Genomic DNA, 18,163 nt, shown 5'->3' with positions numbered 1-18,163 from the left:
ACCATCGGTTTGTGTTTCAACCTTGGCCAACTTGGCTTTTAAGATATGTTTTAGTGACATGGATTTGCTCACATGATCTATACAACGAAAGCCTTTTTCAGTATGTCGATTGCCGTTGGCCTATGGATCGCTATTGTATCTGAAAATTGACGAGGATCTGATAAATCATCCATTAATTTATACGTGCATAAACTTTTCAGGTTGATGTATAAGACCTGACTTCCTGGCTCGAGGTCGAGTAGAGATTTCTAGTTTTAGAATCGTTGATCACTAAGGTGACAGGATGCGTGGAAAGCTGGGTATACGAGAAAGGGAATCAGAGGAGAAACTGCTAACTAAATGAGCGCATAGACCAACTCTTGACCATGCATTTTACTTTGTCCCATTACATAAAGTGCCACTAATCACCACAGGACAAAGCAAAGCAAAAGTAATTAACAGGGACATAACTTGAACATGACGAAAGAAACTCCCACATTTTGATGCACATATCAAAGGCCTCCTCAGAGAGCGTTCGCACCAATCAGCTTGGTCAGCCCATAGGTAATTGCCATTGCCAGCCAGCCTCCGATCAACACCCTAAGCGATGACCTCACGACTGGCGCCTTCCCCAGGACCGCCCCTAGCCACCCGAACGCCATGAGAGCGATGGTGACTGCTGCGATCACAGCCCCGAGCCTCGCCCTGTAGCTCCTTATGAAGGAGGCTGCCAGTAGCGGCACCATGGCCCCGACAGAGAAGGAAAGAGCTGAGGCTGAGGCAGCCTGCAACGGATTGGGCAAGCCCCCTTCCTCTCCATTGTCACCGTTCTCTTCTTCTCCTCTGTCCATTTGTCCGTTGGTGGACCTCTCCTTGTCCCTCTTTATTTGGGCCAACTCTATGTCCAGTTGGGAGTACACGGACACAAACTCCCCTATGGCCATGCTACACGCCCCGGCCACCAGGCCCGCAAAGCCGGTCAGGATCATGGCCTTCATGTCCTGCTTCACCGCACCGACCCCCATCATGAGCGATGCGGTCGACACGAGCCCGTCGTTCGCCCCGAGGACAGCGGCCCGCAGCCACTGCGATCGCTTCGAGTAGTTGAACTCCTCCTTCTGGCCCTCGAGCTGCGATGCCGGGATGGCGTCGCAAGGGTTGGGGAGAGGGAGCTTAACATCATTGTGAGGGGAAGAGGGATGGTTGGAGGCCATGAGGGATGCAATTGCAAAGTTGCTTTTGTATGATTTGGGGTGATTGTGGTAGTTTGAGAAGAGAAGTGTGGAGGGCACACGCCCAAGGAGGGGGTATTTATGGAGGGAGAGAGCCAACTTGGTGGAGGCAATGGTGGGGTATGCTCATTAACATATAAAACATAAAAAAGACTAAATTTTTTTCCCTCTATAAACCAAAAAGCTACACTGAAATATGAATATCAGTCATCATTTGCTAGTCTCTGTTCAAGAAAATGTGGCTTATGCAAAGGCAGATGATCATCAACAAAACCATACTTCGTGGGGCTTTCCATAGATGCCGCTCTCGAGCTCATGAGCATTTGCATTTTCCCCGCGAACGAGATGCAAAGTCGCTCCTATGTGCTCTAGATCATGACCGGACTTGCGATGATTCCTCTAATCATCCGGTCTCCCTAAAGATCAAAACTTTTCATCCATGAAACAAAACACAAAACACCTGATCTCGGGCGATAGGACCGACTCTTTTGGTGTGGAGTGAACTGATGTACCCTCACCCACCACTCATAACTTGAAACTCCAGCTTATCTGCAGGAAAAAACTGAAACCGAAAGGTGCCGGCTGCTGAGACTTTGGGAGAAGATAGTGGGAATTGGGAAAGAGCGAAGATTATGGAGACATGAAATGAAAAGCAGTGGCTTTGGTGGGTGCCAATATCTGTCAATGGACATCAATGGCAGACTAGGGCAAATAATCATCTTTAAAGAACATCGTGAACGACAGGAATGAGAGCCAAAACGTGGTTTTAAGACAGTTAAAGCAGATTCTGAGTTCATGAATGAAGCATGAGCGTTGTTTTGCAAGACAAAACCAAGAGGAGAGAGAGAAAGCAAGAAGAGTGAATCTCGTTTCGTAAACTAAAACTTCAGGCGTTTGGAAAAGTTTCGGTTTTTTCTCTCTTCTTTCCTTCCTACCTTCTTTCGAATTCTTTTGCAGGATTTGTGCAGTTTGTTAGCATTTTCATATAACGTACGTCACCATCATAAATTGCAATGTAACACGTAAATGGACGAGAGAAATGATTTTTAAAGTGAGATATTCGGTGACGGTGCATGGAATATAATTTACTTTCACGAAAATATCGTGCTTAATTCAATTCAAGAACCTTCATGGGGAATAGCAAAGGTATCATGCAATAATATGATTGGATTGGACAAGAAAAGAAGCATTCAAATTGTCATTGATATTCTTATTGTACTTTCAAGTAAAAAAAGTCAAAAGTTTCCCAGGACCTCAAATCTCTCGAAGTCAAGAGTTCTTCTTTTGGAAAATACCTTCATGATAGTCTAACAGTACTATCGGTTATTTTTTACTATAGATCCATACACCATCACCGCATGTTTTGTATAAAGCACTCATTAATTAAAAAATTAGGGGATTAGAAATAATGACAAGATCTTGTCGGTGTCGAGCTAGAGGTTTCCTCTTCTTTTCTAGCCGGCATTTGCGTTCTGACCATTCCAAAATTCAATTACAATTTGGTTGCCCCCGTTTTAGACTTTATTACCGTAATAATTTTTGGGAGACTGAGAGTAATAATTTCTTATGCAAGAACCGAGATTGCTTGAGCGAGGCGACTCTCCCGTTTATACTCGTGGAATGGCTAGCCAGATAAAGAAAGCATTGCGAGATGTAAGTATTTGGGCGAGCTCTTCTACGTGGATATATGTAAGACACGATTTAGGAAGGGATGGCAGCTAAGTTAAGAAGACGAACCCTAATTTCCATTTGTTGCAACTACTAAATTTATCGAGGTGCCTGTTTGGCACGTCAATTTCATTTGGAGAAATGAAGGGTTCAAATGTTTTTTTTTTAAGGTGTTTGATGAGCACCTGGCGTCTATGATAGTTTATGTATGGATAATGTCAGTATCTCGAAAATTTTAAAACCTATGAAGAAAGTGTATTTAAGTCTTACGACTTTTAAAAAGAGTAATTAAGTTCTAAAACTTTTAAAAAGTACAATTAAATCCTAAAGCTTGTCATAAAAGTGCAATCGAACCCTAAAATTTTCAAAAAATGCGATCAATGGAAAGACTTGATTGGACTAACTTGATAAGTTTTAGGACTTGATTGTACTTTTAAAAGTTTTAAGATTCAATTGCACTTTCGTGATAAGTTTTAGGACTTCATTATACTTTTTGAAAATTTTACGACTCAACTACATCTTCATGATAAGTTTTAGGACTTTTGATACACTTATCCCTAATGTTTTTAAGATATATTTAACAAGATGGATAAGTTCTATGTTTTATTGTATAAGCACAAGCCGTGGAATGTTTAGAGCACACTCAAGGCGTGAAACGTGGGTATTTTTGTAGGTCCTACACCAGCCAATTTAATTGCCAAATCAAACCATAAAGTTTAAAAGAGAAGCCAACTATACAATTTCAGAATAATCTTTTCTTTTATTAGCGCAAGATCTCCATATCTTGATCCTTGTAATTAGTCAATAAACTATCCATTCTCACACCCCTAAGCCCCTTCTTCCCCCTTTCTTTTTTGTGTCTTTTTCTCCTTCAATCTTATCTCTTGAAGTTGATAACTAAAGCAGCCCATTCTCGTATGGAGAGATCAGGTTTGCGACGCTAGTATGGTCATCGAATGTTGTGCAGCTTAATCTGCGTGCAATTAATGCGACACTCCTCCTTTTGGATGTTGAACTTGAGATCGACACCGATGGACAGGGTCTATCTAATAACTGTAACAGCAACTACTAGTACAACTATCATTTTATCTTGGGGCAATATGTATGGGTCCACATCCTTATCACACCATTACAACACGTAAAGGACCGCACCCATTGACTTTTTCTCCCACCTAAGTTTTAGATCTAATTCCATGAAGAAAGAGCCTCAACAATGGTTTCCGATGAGGAGAGCACTGAGGTCTGCGAGAGATGAGAGAGTGGCAGCCAAAAGATATATTATTCAATAAAGACACGGGAGTGTGCATTCCACACGAAATACCACCAACTCCCAACTTCCCAACATCGAAATGCATTAAAAAACTATTTGCTTTGTGGGTGAAGTTTCTGTCAATTGGGTCACCTCCATTCTTTTTGTTCGTGCTTTTGCCACTATGGTCGTCCCCTCATTATCACCGGTTTGATTCTCTCATTATCTGTTCATGTCCTTGGAGGTCCGAGCAAATGAGTTGCGTCCTTGTAGCTTTTTGGCGACATCTGATCTTTTTAGTAGGAATTTCAAGTACTGAGATGACTTCTGTGCATGGGGGAAGCCAAGATATGAGTTCGTTTTGGGTATCGAACTGAATGTTGTAAAGTAGCTGTAGTCGATTCTAGACGTCGGAACTTCTCGGTGATGGAACTTAAGCAAAGTGGAACATAGGGTTTGAGGGTAAGCAAGACTGGCTGCGGAGGATTTGCAGAAGCCTTGAAGGGCTGGAAGTATGGAGAGCGACGAGCGACAATCCTCTTGGTTAGTAAACAACCGAGAAAGGGGTTGTCCGAACGACATACGGGTTCGTCCTCATTGTTCAAATCGCTATGTCACATGAAAACTAGTCGGATGTTCAAAGGATTTTGAATCAGGAACGAAAAAGCGCCAGTAAAGCCACCGCCACCAACAGCGGTTGTTTATGGTCAGTGGAGGTGGGAATGAGTAAAGCAGGGATGAGACGACGTTAATGCTTTCTTCACTACCGAATAAAGAATCATTGGTACCATACTTCTCGGAATTAACATTATCTTAGACAGTGGTAGAGATGAAGGGAAGCATCATTTGGTCCGGTGCACTGAATGCACTCCATTCTAATATTATGAGTTTTTACACCAGACTCGTCAAATCTAAAAGTCATGAATAAGGTAAGAAGATGGCTTCAAAATCTCATTCAAATAGAGTAAACACGATATGTACACTTCAAGTTTCAAAAGAATCCATTGCACGAATCGCTATTGACGTAGAAAGCTCTCAAGAGAACACAAACCCAAACCTCCCCTAAGGAACAATACTTTATTGGAAAATGCTGAGCTGACCGTCCCCGACACACTGACGGTAGAACAGCTAAATAGCTTCGCAAAATACAGAAAAAAAAGCTAGAATATGAAAAAACACCGATGCGCTTTGTTCGTTCCATGACTTGAACAATAAATTATCTTTATGCAATGAGAATGTGTTGTTTCGTAGGTGCTTGGTACGACATTATTCTTCACAATTGAGGCAATGCGCCCTCAAGATCGTCCCTGGAGATGGACCGACCGAGGTGTGCGGAAGATGACCTGGACGCCACCTCATGACTAAAAGAACAATAAAAAGAAGATCGAGTTTGGAGAAACTCTATAGCATACACATCTCCTTTGTCTTTTTATAGGACTTTCCTTCTCTTTCTCAAAGCCTGACATCCTTAAATGTTCAGAGCTGCTCTGTTGACTTGACAAGGCGAATTGATTACATGAGTATACTTATCACTTGTCATTCATGATTTTTAGAGACCAAAAGGCAATCCCTTGTTCAAGACCTAGGAAGGGCCGTGTTTGTGGGACAACATATCTGTCTCAGGTATTCATGAGCTTGTTCCATAACCCCTCCCCTTCGTGGTATCGGAGCGGGTGTCATGCATAGAGGTGTCAAATAGGTAGATTGGATCGAATTTGAATGGGTCATAAATGAATTCAATTCAAATTTACCCATGTAACTCACATTGACCCATTTATTTGTTATATAAATTATATGACCAAAAAAAAAAAAATTTATATGACCCATACCTAACTCAATCAATAATAGAGGTGAGCATGATCCAGGTGAGCGGTTCCCACCCTAAAGCCCAGAACCATCCACTAAGGACCAATTTTGAAAATTAAAACCGAAAACTATTGGTTCTATGGATCTAGTGATTCGGCTCCCAGGTGGGTCCATGCAATCGGTTTTGCCAAGTAAATGAAGGCGACCGCAAGCGAGAGAGGGAGGCGATAAACAGCCGGAGGCATGGTCGTGAGTCGATGGGAGTTGAGAGTCGAGACCGTGAGTCGAGAAACGGAGATGGAGAGACCGAGGTGAGAGTGAGAGTTTTAGACGAGATGAGCGAGTTTCAAATTAGAGATTTATGATTTTTTATTTTTTAAAATATTATACGTTAAACAATTTATATTATATATTATTTGTTTGGTCCGGTTTCCTTAAGAACCACTGGTTTCGGGTGGTCCGAATGGTTCCCGATTCCTTTGCATACCCCTAACTCATATCCAACCCAACCTCACCCACAAAACTCACTAAAAAAACGAAGAAAAAAATATGCAAAATAAACAAATTCAGGTTGCTCCAAGCTCAACCCAGAGGAAACGCAACCTTGTGGAACCCTCTAGCATCCGCTCCTCTCGCGTCACTGGGGACAGATATGTGGCCGGAGATGAGTTGGAGCATCAATGAATGGATGTAGTCGAGTACAAGCTACTCCCGTCGACTGGAACCAAGCCGGCCTTTGTGGCGGAGAAGTGGGGAGGCTGAGGATTCTTCGACCACCGTTGGTGAAGCTGAACTCACTGATCTAGGGCGTTGACGCAGACTCCAGTAGTGAGGAGGTACTTGAGTTAGTCGATTGAAGATGTGTTAAAGACCCATTTTGACGGCTCTAACCATGCGTATATACACACAAACGACTCTGAAGATTCGATAGAGTCTCATCTACTTTTATTCACCTTTTGAACTTGTTGGGTCCATGGGACACTCCATAGGCAAGGAGCTCACGTGCTATTGGTAGACATTAACTTATGGTGATGACACGTAAATCTGATAGTGAAGTACCTAAGAACAATAGGAAGCATGCCTCGGTAGAAAAAACAGAATCCACACGATCTCTCATGTTCACGAAAACATTACCCTCCCTAATTTAGTGTTGACACCTGATTTTTAATCAATTTTCCTTTAGTTTTATTTTGTAAAATTCACTAAAAATTCACAAAAAATTAAAAAATTAAAAAATCAATATTGGAAGCCTTGGCCAAGCATAAGGAACCAATTTGGAACAAAAAATAATTTTTCATATTTTTCATTTTTTTTAATATTTTCGGAAAACAGGAAAATACTTGAAAATTCATAAAAAATACCTCACGAGGTCACAAAAATACACAAAAATGTCCAATATTTTTATTTTAATTCCCTTTTAATATGGACCTCAAGAAAAATTGAAAATTGAGTTCAATTTTAGGTGTTCCTTCACAACGCCTAAGGTTGAATTTGCATAAAAAATGCCAATTGAGTCTTTTTATTTGCAATTTTTGGCACATTTTAAGTCTAGACATTCAATTGCAGCCCCTTTGAACTTTAATTTGATCAATTGCACCCTTAATTGCGCGAATTGCACGGATTGCACAAAATCCCCAAAATATTTGCAATTAAGTCCCTCAATTCTCCAATTTTTGAAATTACTATTAATTGAGGGACTATCATAGTAAAATTGGATTGTCCCCCTAGGTTTTCATACATTTCAAATCAAATGGCATAGGTCTCATAGTCCAATTTAATCGAATTGACACTCAATTGAACATTTCCCCAATTTGGGAATTTTGAACAATTTGGGGCTTTTGTGTAAATTGATGGGAAATTTTGGGCAAAACCACTTTTCTAGATGATATTCATGCTCCTAAGTCCAATTTTGAGGTTTAATTACAAAAATTCCCCTTCAATTGTGGTTAATTTTGAAATTTTTGGAAGTTTCATTGTCTAAACCGGTTCGAGCAGGTCTGACCGTCGGTCGGACCGGCTGAACCGGTCTGGAACAATATCGTCCTCTTCACAGAATACTCGCGACGATGAACAGTGAATGGCATGATTTGGACGATCAAATTGACAGGCCAATTGGTGATAATCGAAGCAATTAATTTAGGCGTTTTGTTCCCCAGGTTGATACGCGTTGATTGAGCCAAGTATCAAGATCAATCCGCCGGAGGAGCTCCGGCGAGCCGCTCAAAGCCACGGCAACGTGAAAAAGTCAACGACTTGCAAATCAAGTGCAATTTGCGCGTAATTGACATCGCCGGAGCACCAAACGGAGTCCAACGGAATTGCATTCCGTTCTTGACGCCGTTTAGACCATTTGGCACACTTGAGCACGTGCGGAGGAAGCTCGGCCAGTTCACTCCCGACGCGCGCAAATTCGAAAATTGGGTATAAATAGCTGAGAAGGTTCCGGATCGAGGGGGAGGCTCATTCGGTTCGCGGGCATCTTAGAAAACTAGAGAGAGAGAGAGAAAGAGAGAAGGAGCTCACCTTCTCGCCCGTGAGATCGAAGGTTCGAGCTCGAACCGTCGGTTCTTCGCCGAGGTGATCCAAAGAGAATCGAAGCCAAAGACCACTACCGGAAGTTCGCCGGAGCCGCCGGGAAGCGATCGCGATACTTCGATCGGCCCGCAACGTCCGAAAACGGCAAGGTGAGCTCTCGATTTCCTCTCTGCACGTCCATGGCATCTCTATTTTGCGAACTCTATTATTGCAATTGACGTGTGCCTTTTCTCTTCTGAACATCTACGGCCACGATCGCATCTTGTTTGTGCATCGATTTCGCATGGTTAACCCGAGTCGAGCCTCCGATATACCTCGGCCTGGCCGAACACCGGCCGGGCATTTATAGCCTTCGCGAGCTCGATCCGAGCTCGAGGTAAGCTTCCTGTACTCCTTTTTGAGCTTCTGTGTGAAGGAATTAGGCTATTATGCTCTGTGCTTCATGATTGGATTCCGCAATTGCGCGATTGTGTGAGCTTGATCAACGAAGATTACGTGTATGAAATCGATTGATTTTAGGATATGTTGATCCGGATGTTGATGCGAGTCGATCGGTCCTGGTTTGGTGTCATTCCGGCGAGATCTCGCCGTTGGATCTCGCCGGAGAGTCTCCGACCGTCTATTTAGGCGTCGCGAGGTTGAAGACGATGGAGCCGAGGTGGCGAGTCAAACAGTCAAAGGTCCAGGTGTCGTGTGTCGATTGGTCCAACTCATCGCCGACTCGGCCTAGTCGTTGGTGCGGATAGGCTGAGTCGGATCTGATCGAACGGTGGAGATAATTCAACAGATTTGATTTAGGGCCGTAGGATTAGCATTTTCTTATTTTCGGATATTACATTTATTAGATAGAAAATATAAATGGTGAAACAACGCCGTTTTAGTTAGTGTTAGGCGACGTCGTTTGGCTTCGGAAGGAATGAATGGTCGGGATTAGGTCTAGGTTAGATCGTAGCCGTCCATTCGCCTAGTAGATGCGACGCCGTTTAGGTAATATAGTCAAAAGCGTCGTCATTTTAGGCTTCGGGGAGAACGAGCGGTCCAGATTAGATCCTAGATGTAATCGTGACCGTCCATGCCTTTAACCCATACGGTGTCGTTTAGATCAAGGATGAAGCGAACGGCTCAGATCGTGTCCAGAGTAAATCGCGGCCGTCCGTGATTTAGACATATACGGCGTCGTTTCGTTTAGTGAAGGGCCAACGGCTGAGATTAATTCCGAGATTGATCTCAGCCGTCCATTTTATTATTTACATTTTCAGATATTAGGAACTAATATTAGAAAATCAAAAAATATTACATAAATGGGAGACGGCGCCGTTTTGGGTTTCGCGAGCGGGTACGTGGGCGGCCGGATCGGGTTGACCGGTCATTGACCGGTTTGACCCGGTCCGGTTTATTAATAAAAAAATAATAATAAATAAATAAAATTTTTTGAAAAATCCAAAAAATTGCAAAAATACTTAGAAAATTCATAAAAATTCCCAGATTTTCACAAAAATTTTTTAAAAAATTCCTAGATCGATTCGGGACTCATATAGTCTGGATCAAAATTTTTGAGACTTCGAGGGTCGATTTGTGTCGATCCGGATAATTCCCAACATTTTTAGAAAATAAATAAAAATTTAAAAAAATTAGAAAAATTAGAAAAATTCCATAAAATCACAAAAAATGGGAAATGACCACATTCAACTGGCCCGACCACAATTTTGTGATTTTCGGGTCCCGAATTCCAAAAATGACCATTCTACCCTTCCGGGCCTTCCGCCCCAAATTTTCCCTAATCATCCGCTGGAACTAAAATTCGATATTTTTGTGAATCGATAGAATCCTCTTAGGCTCGTTTACTTGTTTTGTTTGACTGATTTGACATTGATTGTTTTGATTGTGCATTTTAATTTTTGATTTTGATTGTTAGGATAGAAAATTCCTATCTGCATGAATACTTAGGATTGTTAGGGCCTACCTCACCCGATATCGCATCTGCATGAACTCGTAGGTTAGAAAATCAATCAACATCGGTAACCGAAAAGGCGTCAATGTGAATTTTGGCGTAACCAAGTCCCCGAACCTAAAAATCTACGGTTTTCGCGGAACCGAACGGTTTTTCCCAACCGCTCGGTAAGGTTTTCCGATCATACCTTCCAATAAACCGATCGGTGGCGACTCCAATTGCATGTACACAATTGCACATGCCACCCGACCACACTAAGGTCGATATCGATATTTGATAAATTTTACCCGACATCGCGATTCGAGTAATGGGCCTTGGGAGGGACCCGCGATCCTAAAAAATACCCCGCCAACAACCGGGGTCATACATTTAAAAAAAAATGGATCGGCTCGTTAACCCTCGCTCACCTCCCGCGCGCTTCCCGACGGAGGAGGGTCGCGACATTTAGTACCCTTACTTCATTGATTTGGTCCATTCGCACCCGGAAGATCGAGATACGAGTTGCTAGAGATAACCCGAGCATGTTGACTCTCCGGATTCGTCCATGTCGGTGTGTCGTTATTTCGAATTATCCTCGGATCCAGGAGGATGTCGATTCCGTCATACATTAATGCTAAATACTCAAACGAGTTGAAGCAAAGGCACGAGCCAATTAAAAGGTTTATGAGAATCGAAAGGATTTAGAGAAAAAGATTTTTGTAATCGATATATTTTCCATGTGCGAGTACATGTATTTATACAAGAGATTACAAGCCGTTAGAATCAATCAAATTGAATTTACAATCCCTTGATCTTAGCACTTGCTTGTACTAGCGTGATTTGATTTAATCTTGATTCCTTGATCCGTGCCATTATCCTTAACAGCGTGATCCGATTTGATTTTGATTCCTTGATCCGTGCCATTATCCTTAACATGCCCCGCAAGATAGCGCTTCCATCGAAGACGCCAATCTTGGGTCGCAAATAATTTAACCGAGATTTGGATAATGGTTTTGTGAGAGCATTTGCAAGTTGATCAGTGGTTGAGATGTGGGAGAGGCGAAGAGTTCCACTTGCAACTAGTTCACGAACGAAATGGTAATCTATGGCAATATGCTTTATTCGGGAGTGAAAGATCAGATTTGCACATACATATGTGGCGTCGATGTTGTCGCAGTACTGAGTTGGAGTGGTGGTCGGTTGGATGCCAAGTTCGGACAGCAGATTTCGGACCCATTGTAGTTCCGCTATATGGTGGCAATGGCGCAAGACTCGTCTTCGGTCGAAGATTGGGCAATAGTGTGTTGTTTCTACGCACTCCAAGATACTAGATTAAGGCCGAGATAGATGACAAATGCAGAGGTGGATGATCGATCATCTGCATTACCTGCCTAATTAGCATTGGAGAACCCGTAAAGAATAGATGTCGTGGAGCGTGTTAGATGTAACCCATGAAATATGCTTCCTTTTAAGTATTGAAAAAGTCGTTTAGCAGCAGCCCAATGTGTGATAGTGGGACGTTGCATGAACCGAGATAATTTGTTGAAGGAGAATGCGATGTCGGGTCTTGTAATAGTGAGATATTGAAGGGCCCCAACAAGACTTCGATACTCACTTGCATTGGTTGCCTCAGCTGCATCATGGACGATAATAAGTTGATTCCCACTGCCAATGGAGTGCCTACCTCCTTGGCCTCATCTATTTTGTATTTTTGTAAAATCTCATGGATATACTTATGTTGAGAGAAAATGATACCCGTCTTGGTTGGAATCACTTTAATGCCGAGGAAGTAATGAAGTAATCCCAAATCTTTCACAGAGAAATGGATAGATAGTGCCTCAATGAAGTTAGCGATGAAAGAGGTGTCATTGCATGTGATGATGAGATTGTCAACGTAAACAAGGAAGAATGTTGTAATTGGACCCACGGTGTAAATGAACAAGGATGGGTCGGAGCGAGAGTTACGAAAGCCGTGAGTGTGTAGGAATTTACTCAATGTAGTGTACCATGCCCTTGGCGCTTGTTTTAATCCATAAATAGCTTTCTTCAATTTGCATACATGGTTCCGTCAAGCCGGATCAATAAACCCCGGAGGTTGAATCATGTATACTTCATCCATGAGATCCCCTTGTAGGAATGCATTGTTGACATTAAGTTGTCGAAGTGGCCATCCTCGGTTCAATGCAATAGAAAGCACAACACGAATGGTGGTCGGTTTGACAATGGGACTAAATGTGTTCTTGTAGTCAATCCCGGGGCGTTGGTGGAAGCCTTTGGCAACGAGAAGCGCTTTGTAGCGCTCAATATTGCCGTTAGGTCGGCGTTCAATCCGGAAGATCCACCTGCAGCCAACAACATTACTAGAATTTGTGTGAGGGTTGAGTTTCCATGTTCCATTGCGCAACAACGCATTAAATTCCTCGGTTATAGGACCAAAATGAAGGATTGGGTAGTCGATTGATGAGATATGCACCGATTTGAAAGACATAGGACCAAAATGAGGTTAGAAGAGATGCGTTGTGGAGTAAAGTTAAGCCCGTTTCTACAACATGGCGGTATCGCCGTTCAGCAGTGCCGTTGTGTTGCAAGGTGTGAGAAGGAGTGGTGAAGTGAGAAATACCGTGTGTGGTGAAAAAGGTTTTGAGTTTTAGATACTCATCTCCGCCATTGGAATAGACAGAGATAATAGGATGTTAAAATTGCTTTTCGACAAGTGGTTTAAAAACACTAAGAGTGGCATAAACGTCGAATTTTTTTGCATAGGATAAAGCCATATGTATTTTGTAAAATGGTCAACAAATGAAACGTAATATTTGAAACTATTAACCAAGGTATCTCTTGACACCGGATTTTTAGTTTTTAATTTTTTTTGAAAAATTATTTAAAAATAGATAAAAATTTGTAAAATTTGCAAAATCAACTTTGGAAGCCTTGGCCTAGCCTTAGGAACCAATTTTGAACAAAAAATATTTTTCGTAATTTTTAATATTTTATCTAATTTATTTAATTTTAAAATACCCAAAAAATAATAAAAATACCATTCGTTGTCATAAAAATACACAAAAATATTAGATATTTTTATTTTAATTCCCTCTTCATTTTGGTCACTTCAAATTTCGAAAATTCGATTTGGGTCACCATGTTCCTTCACAAACATAAATCCGAATCGAGTATAAAAATTCCTTTTTGAGTCTTTTAATTTTCAATTTTCACTTTTAATAAGCTATGACATTTTTATCTAGAGCCCTGAAGTGCGATGGGGTTCACTTACCCTCCAATTTGATCAATTTTGATTAAAATGGCTTAATTGCACAATTTCTTTTCAATTTAGTCCTCGATTTTACAAATCTTGAAATTAAATTTTATATGAGCATACCCATTAAAATAAAACACCTCTACCTTATATTTTTTATCATTCTAAACCCATTGGTGGGGGTGGCTTGGCTCGATTTGATCGCTTAGGCTTTGAATTATTGCCGGGTCAAACTTCGGATTTGGGGTTTTTGCGCTAAGTCAACCAATTTAATCCTGTAAACACCTCTCTTAGATGGAAAACATGCTGTAGAACACAATTCCAGATTCAATTTGATGAAAAAAGGTCAATTTAGAAGTCAATTGGTGAAATCGGGTCTTCCGAGTTGGGCGGATTCGACCCACCGATCCGATTACTGTTAATTATCTTATACCTTCAGCCCTTTTACATGTGCAGCCAACCCCCTTGCACAAATTGATAAAATTGATCACTTAATGGGACATAATTAGGTATGAAACTACTTGGGCTTTGAATCCAACTCGTTACCGGTCCTAAAGAACCTAATTTCACGGCGTTTCCTCGCTGGAGCCGAGGTATCTAACCCCATTTCCGTCGCTACCTGGACTAGCAAACCCGGTGCACAAACCGGTCGAATCCCTGCTAAATCCGCGGCCATTTCGCACGACCCACGCCACGTACCCCTCCCTACCTCATTCCAGAACATTCCCATCATCCTTTGGCGTCTTGTGGACGTGGTATTCGCACAAAAATCGTACGAAAAGAGGTGAGCTGGCCTTGAGTACAAGAGAGAAAGACAAAAATGGCCGTTAGAAGGAGAATTGGGGGGGTTGGCATGCTCGTACACGGGATGAGCGCGCGTGAAAAGCTGCGGGGTGTTGTCTAGAAGAGGTGAGAGACGTCACAGAGCCGAGGGTTCGGCCAATTTGAACAAATTCGAGAGAAAAAGAGGCGGCCATGGCTGGTGTTTGAGGGTTCGAGAGCTGGTGATGAAGCGTTTTTAGAGGAGTATACCGAGAGGACCGAGAGGTTTTTTGAGCTAAAAACACCCATTTAATATTTAAAAACATCTCATCTTTGCAACGAGTTATGGCACGCTGCTTATCGTCACTGGAGCTGCCCAAAAACGTAATGCAAACACCCCTTCGCGACCAACTCTTTACTGGTTTTGAGCATTTTGCCCGGTTTGGTCCCGTTCAACTTTCGGGCTGAACGAGGCTAAATCGACCTCACCTATCTATGTCCCTATGCTTATTACCTTCCATGTGAGTGATTATGTTCTTTGGTTTCGCTTGAAATGCCCCGGATTCATGCTTTTCGTGTTGCATGCCATATGTTCGATAAAATGCCATATCTCATTCAAACCCCCAACTTCGAGCTCATGTTTCATTGCCTTCCCGTGCTTGTTTTTGGGTGTTATTTAGCTCGTTGTGTTCTATGTATGTAATTATTTGTAATGATGTTTAGTTTTTTCATTGATGACGAGTGGATGTTGAGATATGGAAGCCCGAACATGCCTTGTCAATCTGGTTTTTACTCTATTTTGTGCCTAAAATAGTCCGCCTGCCTTACTTTGAAGTCGTTTTTCTCTCTCATCTTACATGCGTTTCAAGTCATTCTTGGCCGAGTCTCTTCTTCATGTGTAGCTCTTCATGTTGATATGTTGTTTTCTTGTTGGTTGTGAGTGATATGTGAGTTATATCCCTCTAAATTCGTCTTTGTGAACTGCAGTTTTTCCACACTTGAAAATTTTCCGGGTGTGGAGGTTTTAGCCAGTTCAAACACCTGATTTTCGGAGAGATTTTCTATTTGGTCTTACATGCATTGATGGTATTTCTTGCTTCATATTGTTCCTGGTACATAGCTCTTTGCATTGGTATGTGACTTGACCGTTGGTTGCTACCATGGAGTGAAATATGGGGGTCTGAATACCCTCTGTTGGTCTGATTCTACTCTGAAAACAATTCAAACCCTTGACTTTCGGGGCATTTTTGTCATCCTTCGTACAAGATTTAAGTGTCATTTTTGTCTTGAATTATTCCTCATATGTAGATATTTTTATTGATATATGGTTCTCGTGCTGGTTATGATCAGAGTGCAAGAAAATCAATCACGAACATGACTCTGTGAACCATCCCTGGGCATTGAAAATTTTTCTAAGTGTTGGAAAGCAGTGCGAACCTGTCACTTTGGGGTTGTTTTTCTTGGTGATTTTTCGGGCTTTTGAGATGGTTCTTTAATCCATTTTTCTCTCTGTGTGTAGTACTTTACATTGGTATCTTGGGTTTGGTATAATTGTCTCTATGGATTAAGTTTTTTGCTTCCAAAACAGCCTGATGAATTGCAAAGTTAGGGGTTGGTTATTTTTCTAAGTGTTGGCTACCAAATGAGCGTATTCGGGATGTTGTTGTGAAGCGCTCGGTCAAGTTTTTCCAAAACCGTCAATCATTTTGAAAACCCCTTTCTTCCTAGTTTCTCACAATGTGTTCAGTTTCTGTTAATTATTTTCTAGGGCCGAGATATTTTCCCGACAAGATGCTCTATTGCTAAGCAAAATTTAAAAAAAAAAAAATCCTCAAAAAAATATTTTCTTAAAATGGTGTCGCTTAGGCCGACCCGAAACCCTTATGGTTTGGGTTGGACGCCCTCAAAGCACGGGTCGGGTCAGTCCGGTCCTTATAATTTTTTGAAAAATTTTAAAAATAAAAATTCATAAAAGTTCGAAAATTTCATAAAAAATTCAAAAAATTCCAAAAAAATTCCAAAAATTTCAAAAAAATCCCAAAAAATAGAAAATGACCACAATCAACTAGTTAAGGCCTATTTTGGGTGTTTTGACCCCCGACCTTTAAAAAATGATGATTTTGCTCTTATAGCGAGTCGTCTCCAAAAAATTTCAGAAAAATCCTAAAAAATTCTCAAAAATAGAAAATGGCCACGATCAACTAGCTATGGACTATTTTGGAAAATTCGATTCTCGAGCCTTCAAAAAAATGATGATTTCGCCCCTCCGGCAAGTCGCCTCCAAATCTTTCCAAACTACCTCTAGCCTCGAATCACACATTCTCTAAGGCCTTAGGACTATATTAGGGAAGCCTTGACTTGCCTTGATGTGCTTTATTTGTATATTTAATTGCGCATTTATTTCGTTGACTGTTGTTGGTAGAATTATTCTTCCGACTTGCATGAAAACCTAATTCGAACTCACCTCACCCGAAAACTACACTTGCATGAAATCTTAGTTAGGATAAGCACTCACATTAGGTATCGAAAGGGCGTTGGTAGCGATACCGACATAACCAAGTTCCCAAACCCAAAATCTCTGATTCCGTAGAACCGAACAATCTCTTCCAATCGTTCGGTGAGGTTTCCAGTCCACCTTCCAAGAAGGACCGGTGACGACTCCAAATGCATGCACATATCGCACATGCCACCACGACTACACCAAGGTCGAGCTCGATCGACTCTTATTGTCGACAAATTTAAAAAGAAATTTAACCTCTGCTGCGACTTAGTATGGACTCGGGAGGGCCCGCACCGAGAAAGCCCGAAGCCTCCTTATCCCGAGGTTGAAGGTTCGATCGATAATCCATTAGCCCGTCGGATCGAGGTCCAAAGGGTCTCGATAGTATCTAGAGTAAGACCCCAAACATCGGTGTATAGGAGTTCTAGTGGAGCTTAACTTGAGAGAGTAGAAACATTGAATGGCAAACGATGACTTTTATTGCATTGGCACGAATCACAATATGATTTGGAAATGGATTTGGACGCTGGGTGGGGTTTCTATGGGACTGTTGATTGCCATAGTTATTGCGAGCACCATGAGAAGCACTGTGTTCGTTTTAGGCACCATTCCAACGAGCAGTAGACGAACCGGAACGTGATTTAGTAGTATACCGAGCTATGACAGCAATGAATTCTACGGCTTTTTCTTCATGCTTAAGGTAAGTTTCATAAGCGATAAGTTTTTCGTGTAATTTCTCACATGAAATAGGATTTTCTCTGGCACGAATTGCAACGGCTAATTCTTTAAATTTAGGACCAATTCCACGTAATGCATGAACAACAATATCATCATCTTGAAGGGGTGTATCAATAATGGAGAGTTCATCGGCAATACTCTTTAATTCTTGAAGATATTCGGAAACCGACCTCGATTGACACCGGATTATGGACAACCGGTCCTTGAGAAACATTATCCCGAGAACGGGATTTGTTGGCATGAAGGTTGGTGAGCTTTTTTAATGCCTCTTGAGAGGTTCTGCTGAATGCAATTAGCGGTAAAATAGGTTTAGAAACCGAGCCAAAAATGGCTGATAACAACAGTTGGTCCTAGTGGATCCACAATGTGCGTGTTGGACTAGCTGATCGGGATGAATCAAGTGACGAACAATGGTATGTGCCGTCAACAAATCGGAGTAGATCATGCCCAACTAAAATGGCTTGAAGTTGTGCTCGCCAAGAAGGAAAGTTGCTTGCTGTGAGCTTCACGG

At 41.7% G+C, this 18,163-nt stretch overlaps 1 protein-coding gene across 1 annotated transcript; it reads right to left on the bottom strand.

The window, feature by feature from the left end:
* Window positions 1-329: 329 nt before the first annotated feature.
* On the bottom strand, window positions 330-17,666 carry LOC115734681 (vacuolar iron transporter homolog 3-like). The gene is made up of 2 exons (XM_030665572.2): window positions 17,656-17,666; window positions 330-1,671 (listed from the first exon to the last, which is right to left on the bottom strand). Exon 2 carries the CDS (start codon window positions 1,191-1,193, stop codon window positions 504-506), a length of 690 nt encoding a protein of 229 aa, XP_030521432.1. The 5' UTR covers window positions 1,194-1,671; window positions 17,656-17,666; the 3' UTR covers window positions 330-503.
* Window positions 17,667-18,163: the final 497 nt, after the last annotated feature.

This window comes from Rhodamnia argentea, chromosome 2 (genome assembly GCF_020921035.1).
Source record: "Rhodamnia argentea isolate NSW1041297 chromosome 2, ASM2092103v1, whole genome shotgun sequence".
In the NCBI taxonomy this organism is placed as follows: domain Eukaryota; kingdom Viridiplantae; phylum Streptophyta; class Magnoliopsida; order Myrtales; family Myrtaceae; genus Rhodamnia; species Rhodamnia argentea.
Note: the sequence above shows the minus strand (reverse complement) of the source record. Positions and strands in the feature narration are given on the sequence as shown.

Bases quoted from the DNA above. Each gene is read 5' to 3' on its own strand.
- LOC115734681 (XM_030665572.2), bottom strand. From the start codon at position 1,193: ATGGCCTCCAACCATCCCTCTTCCCCTCACAATGATGTTAAGCTCCCT.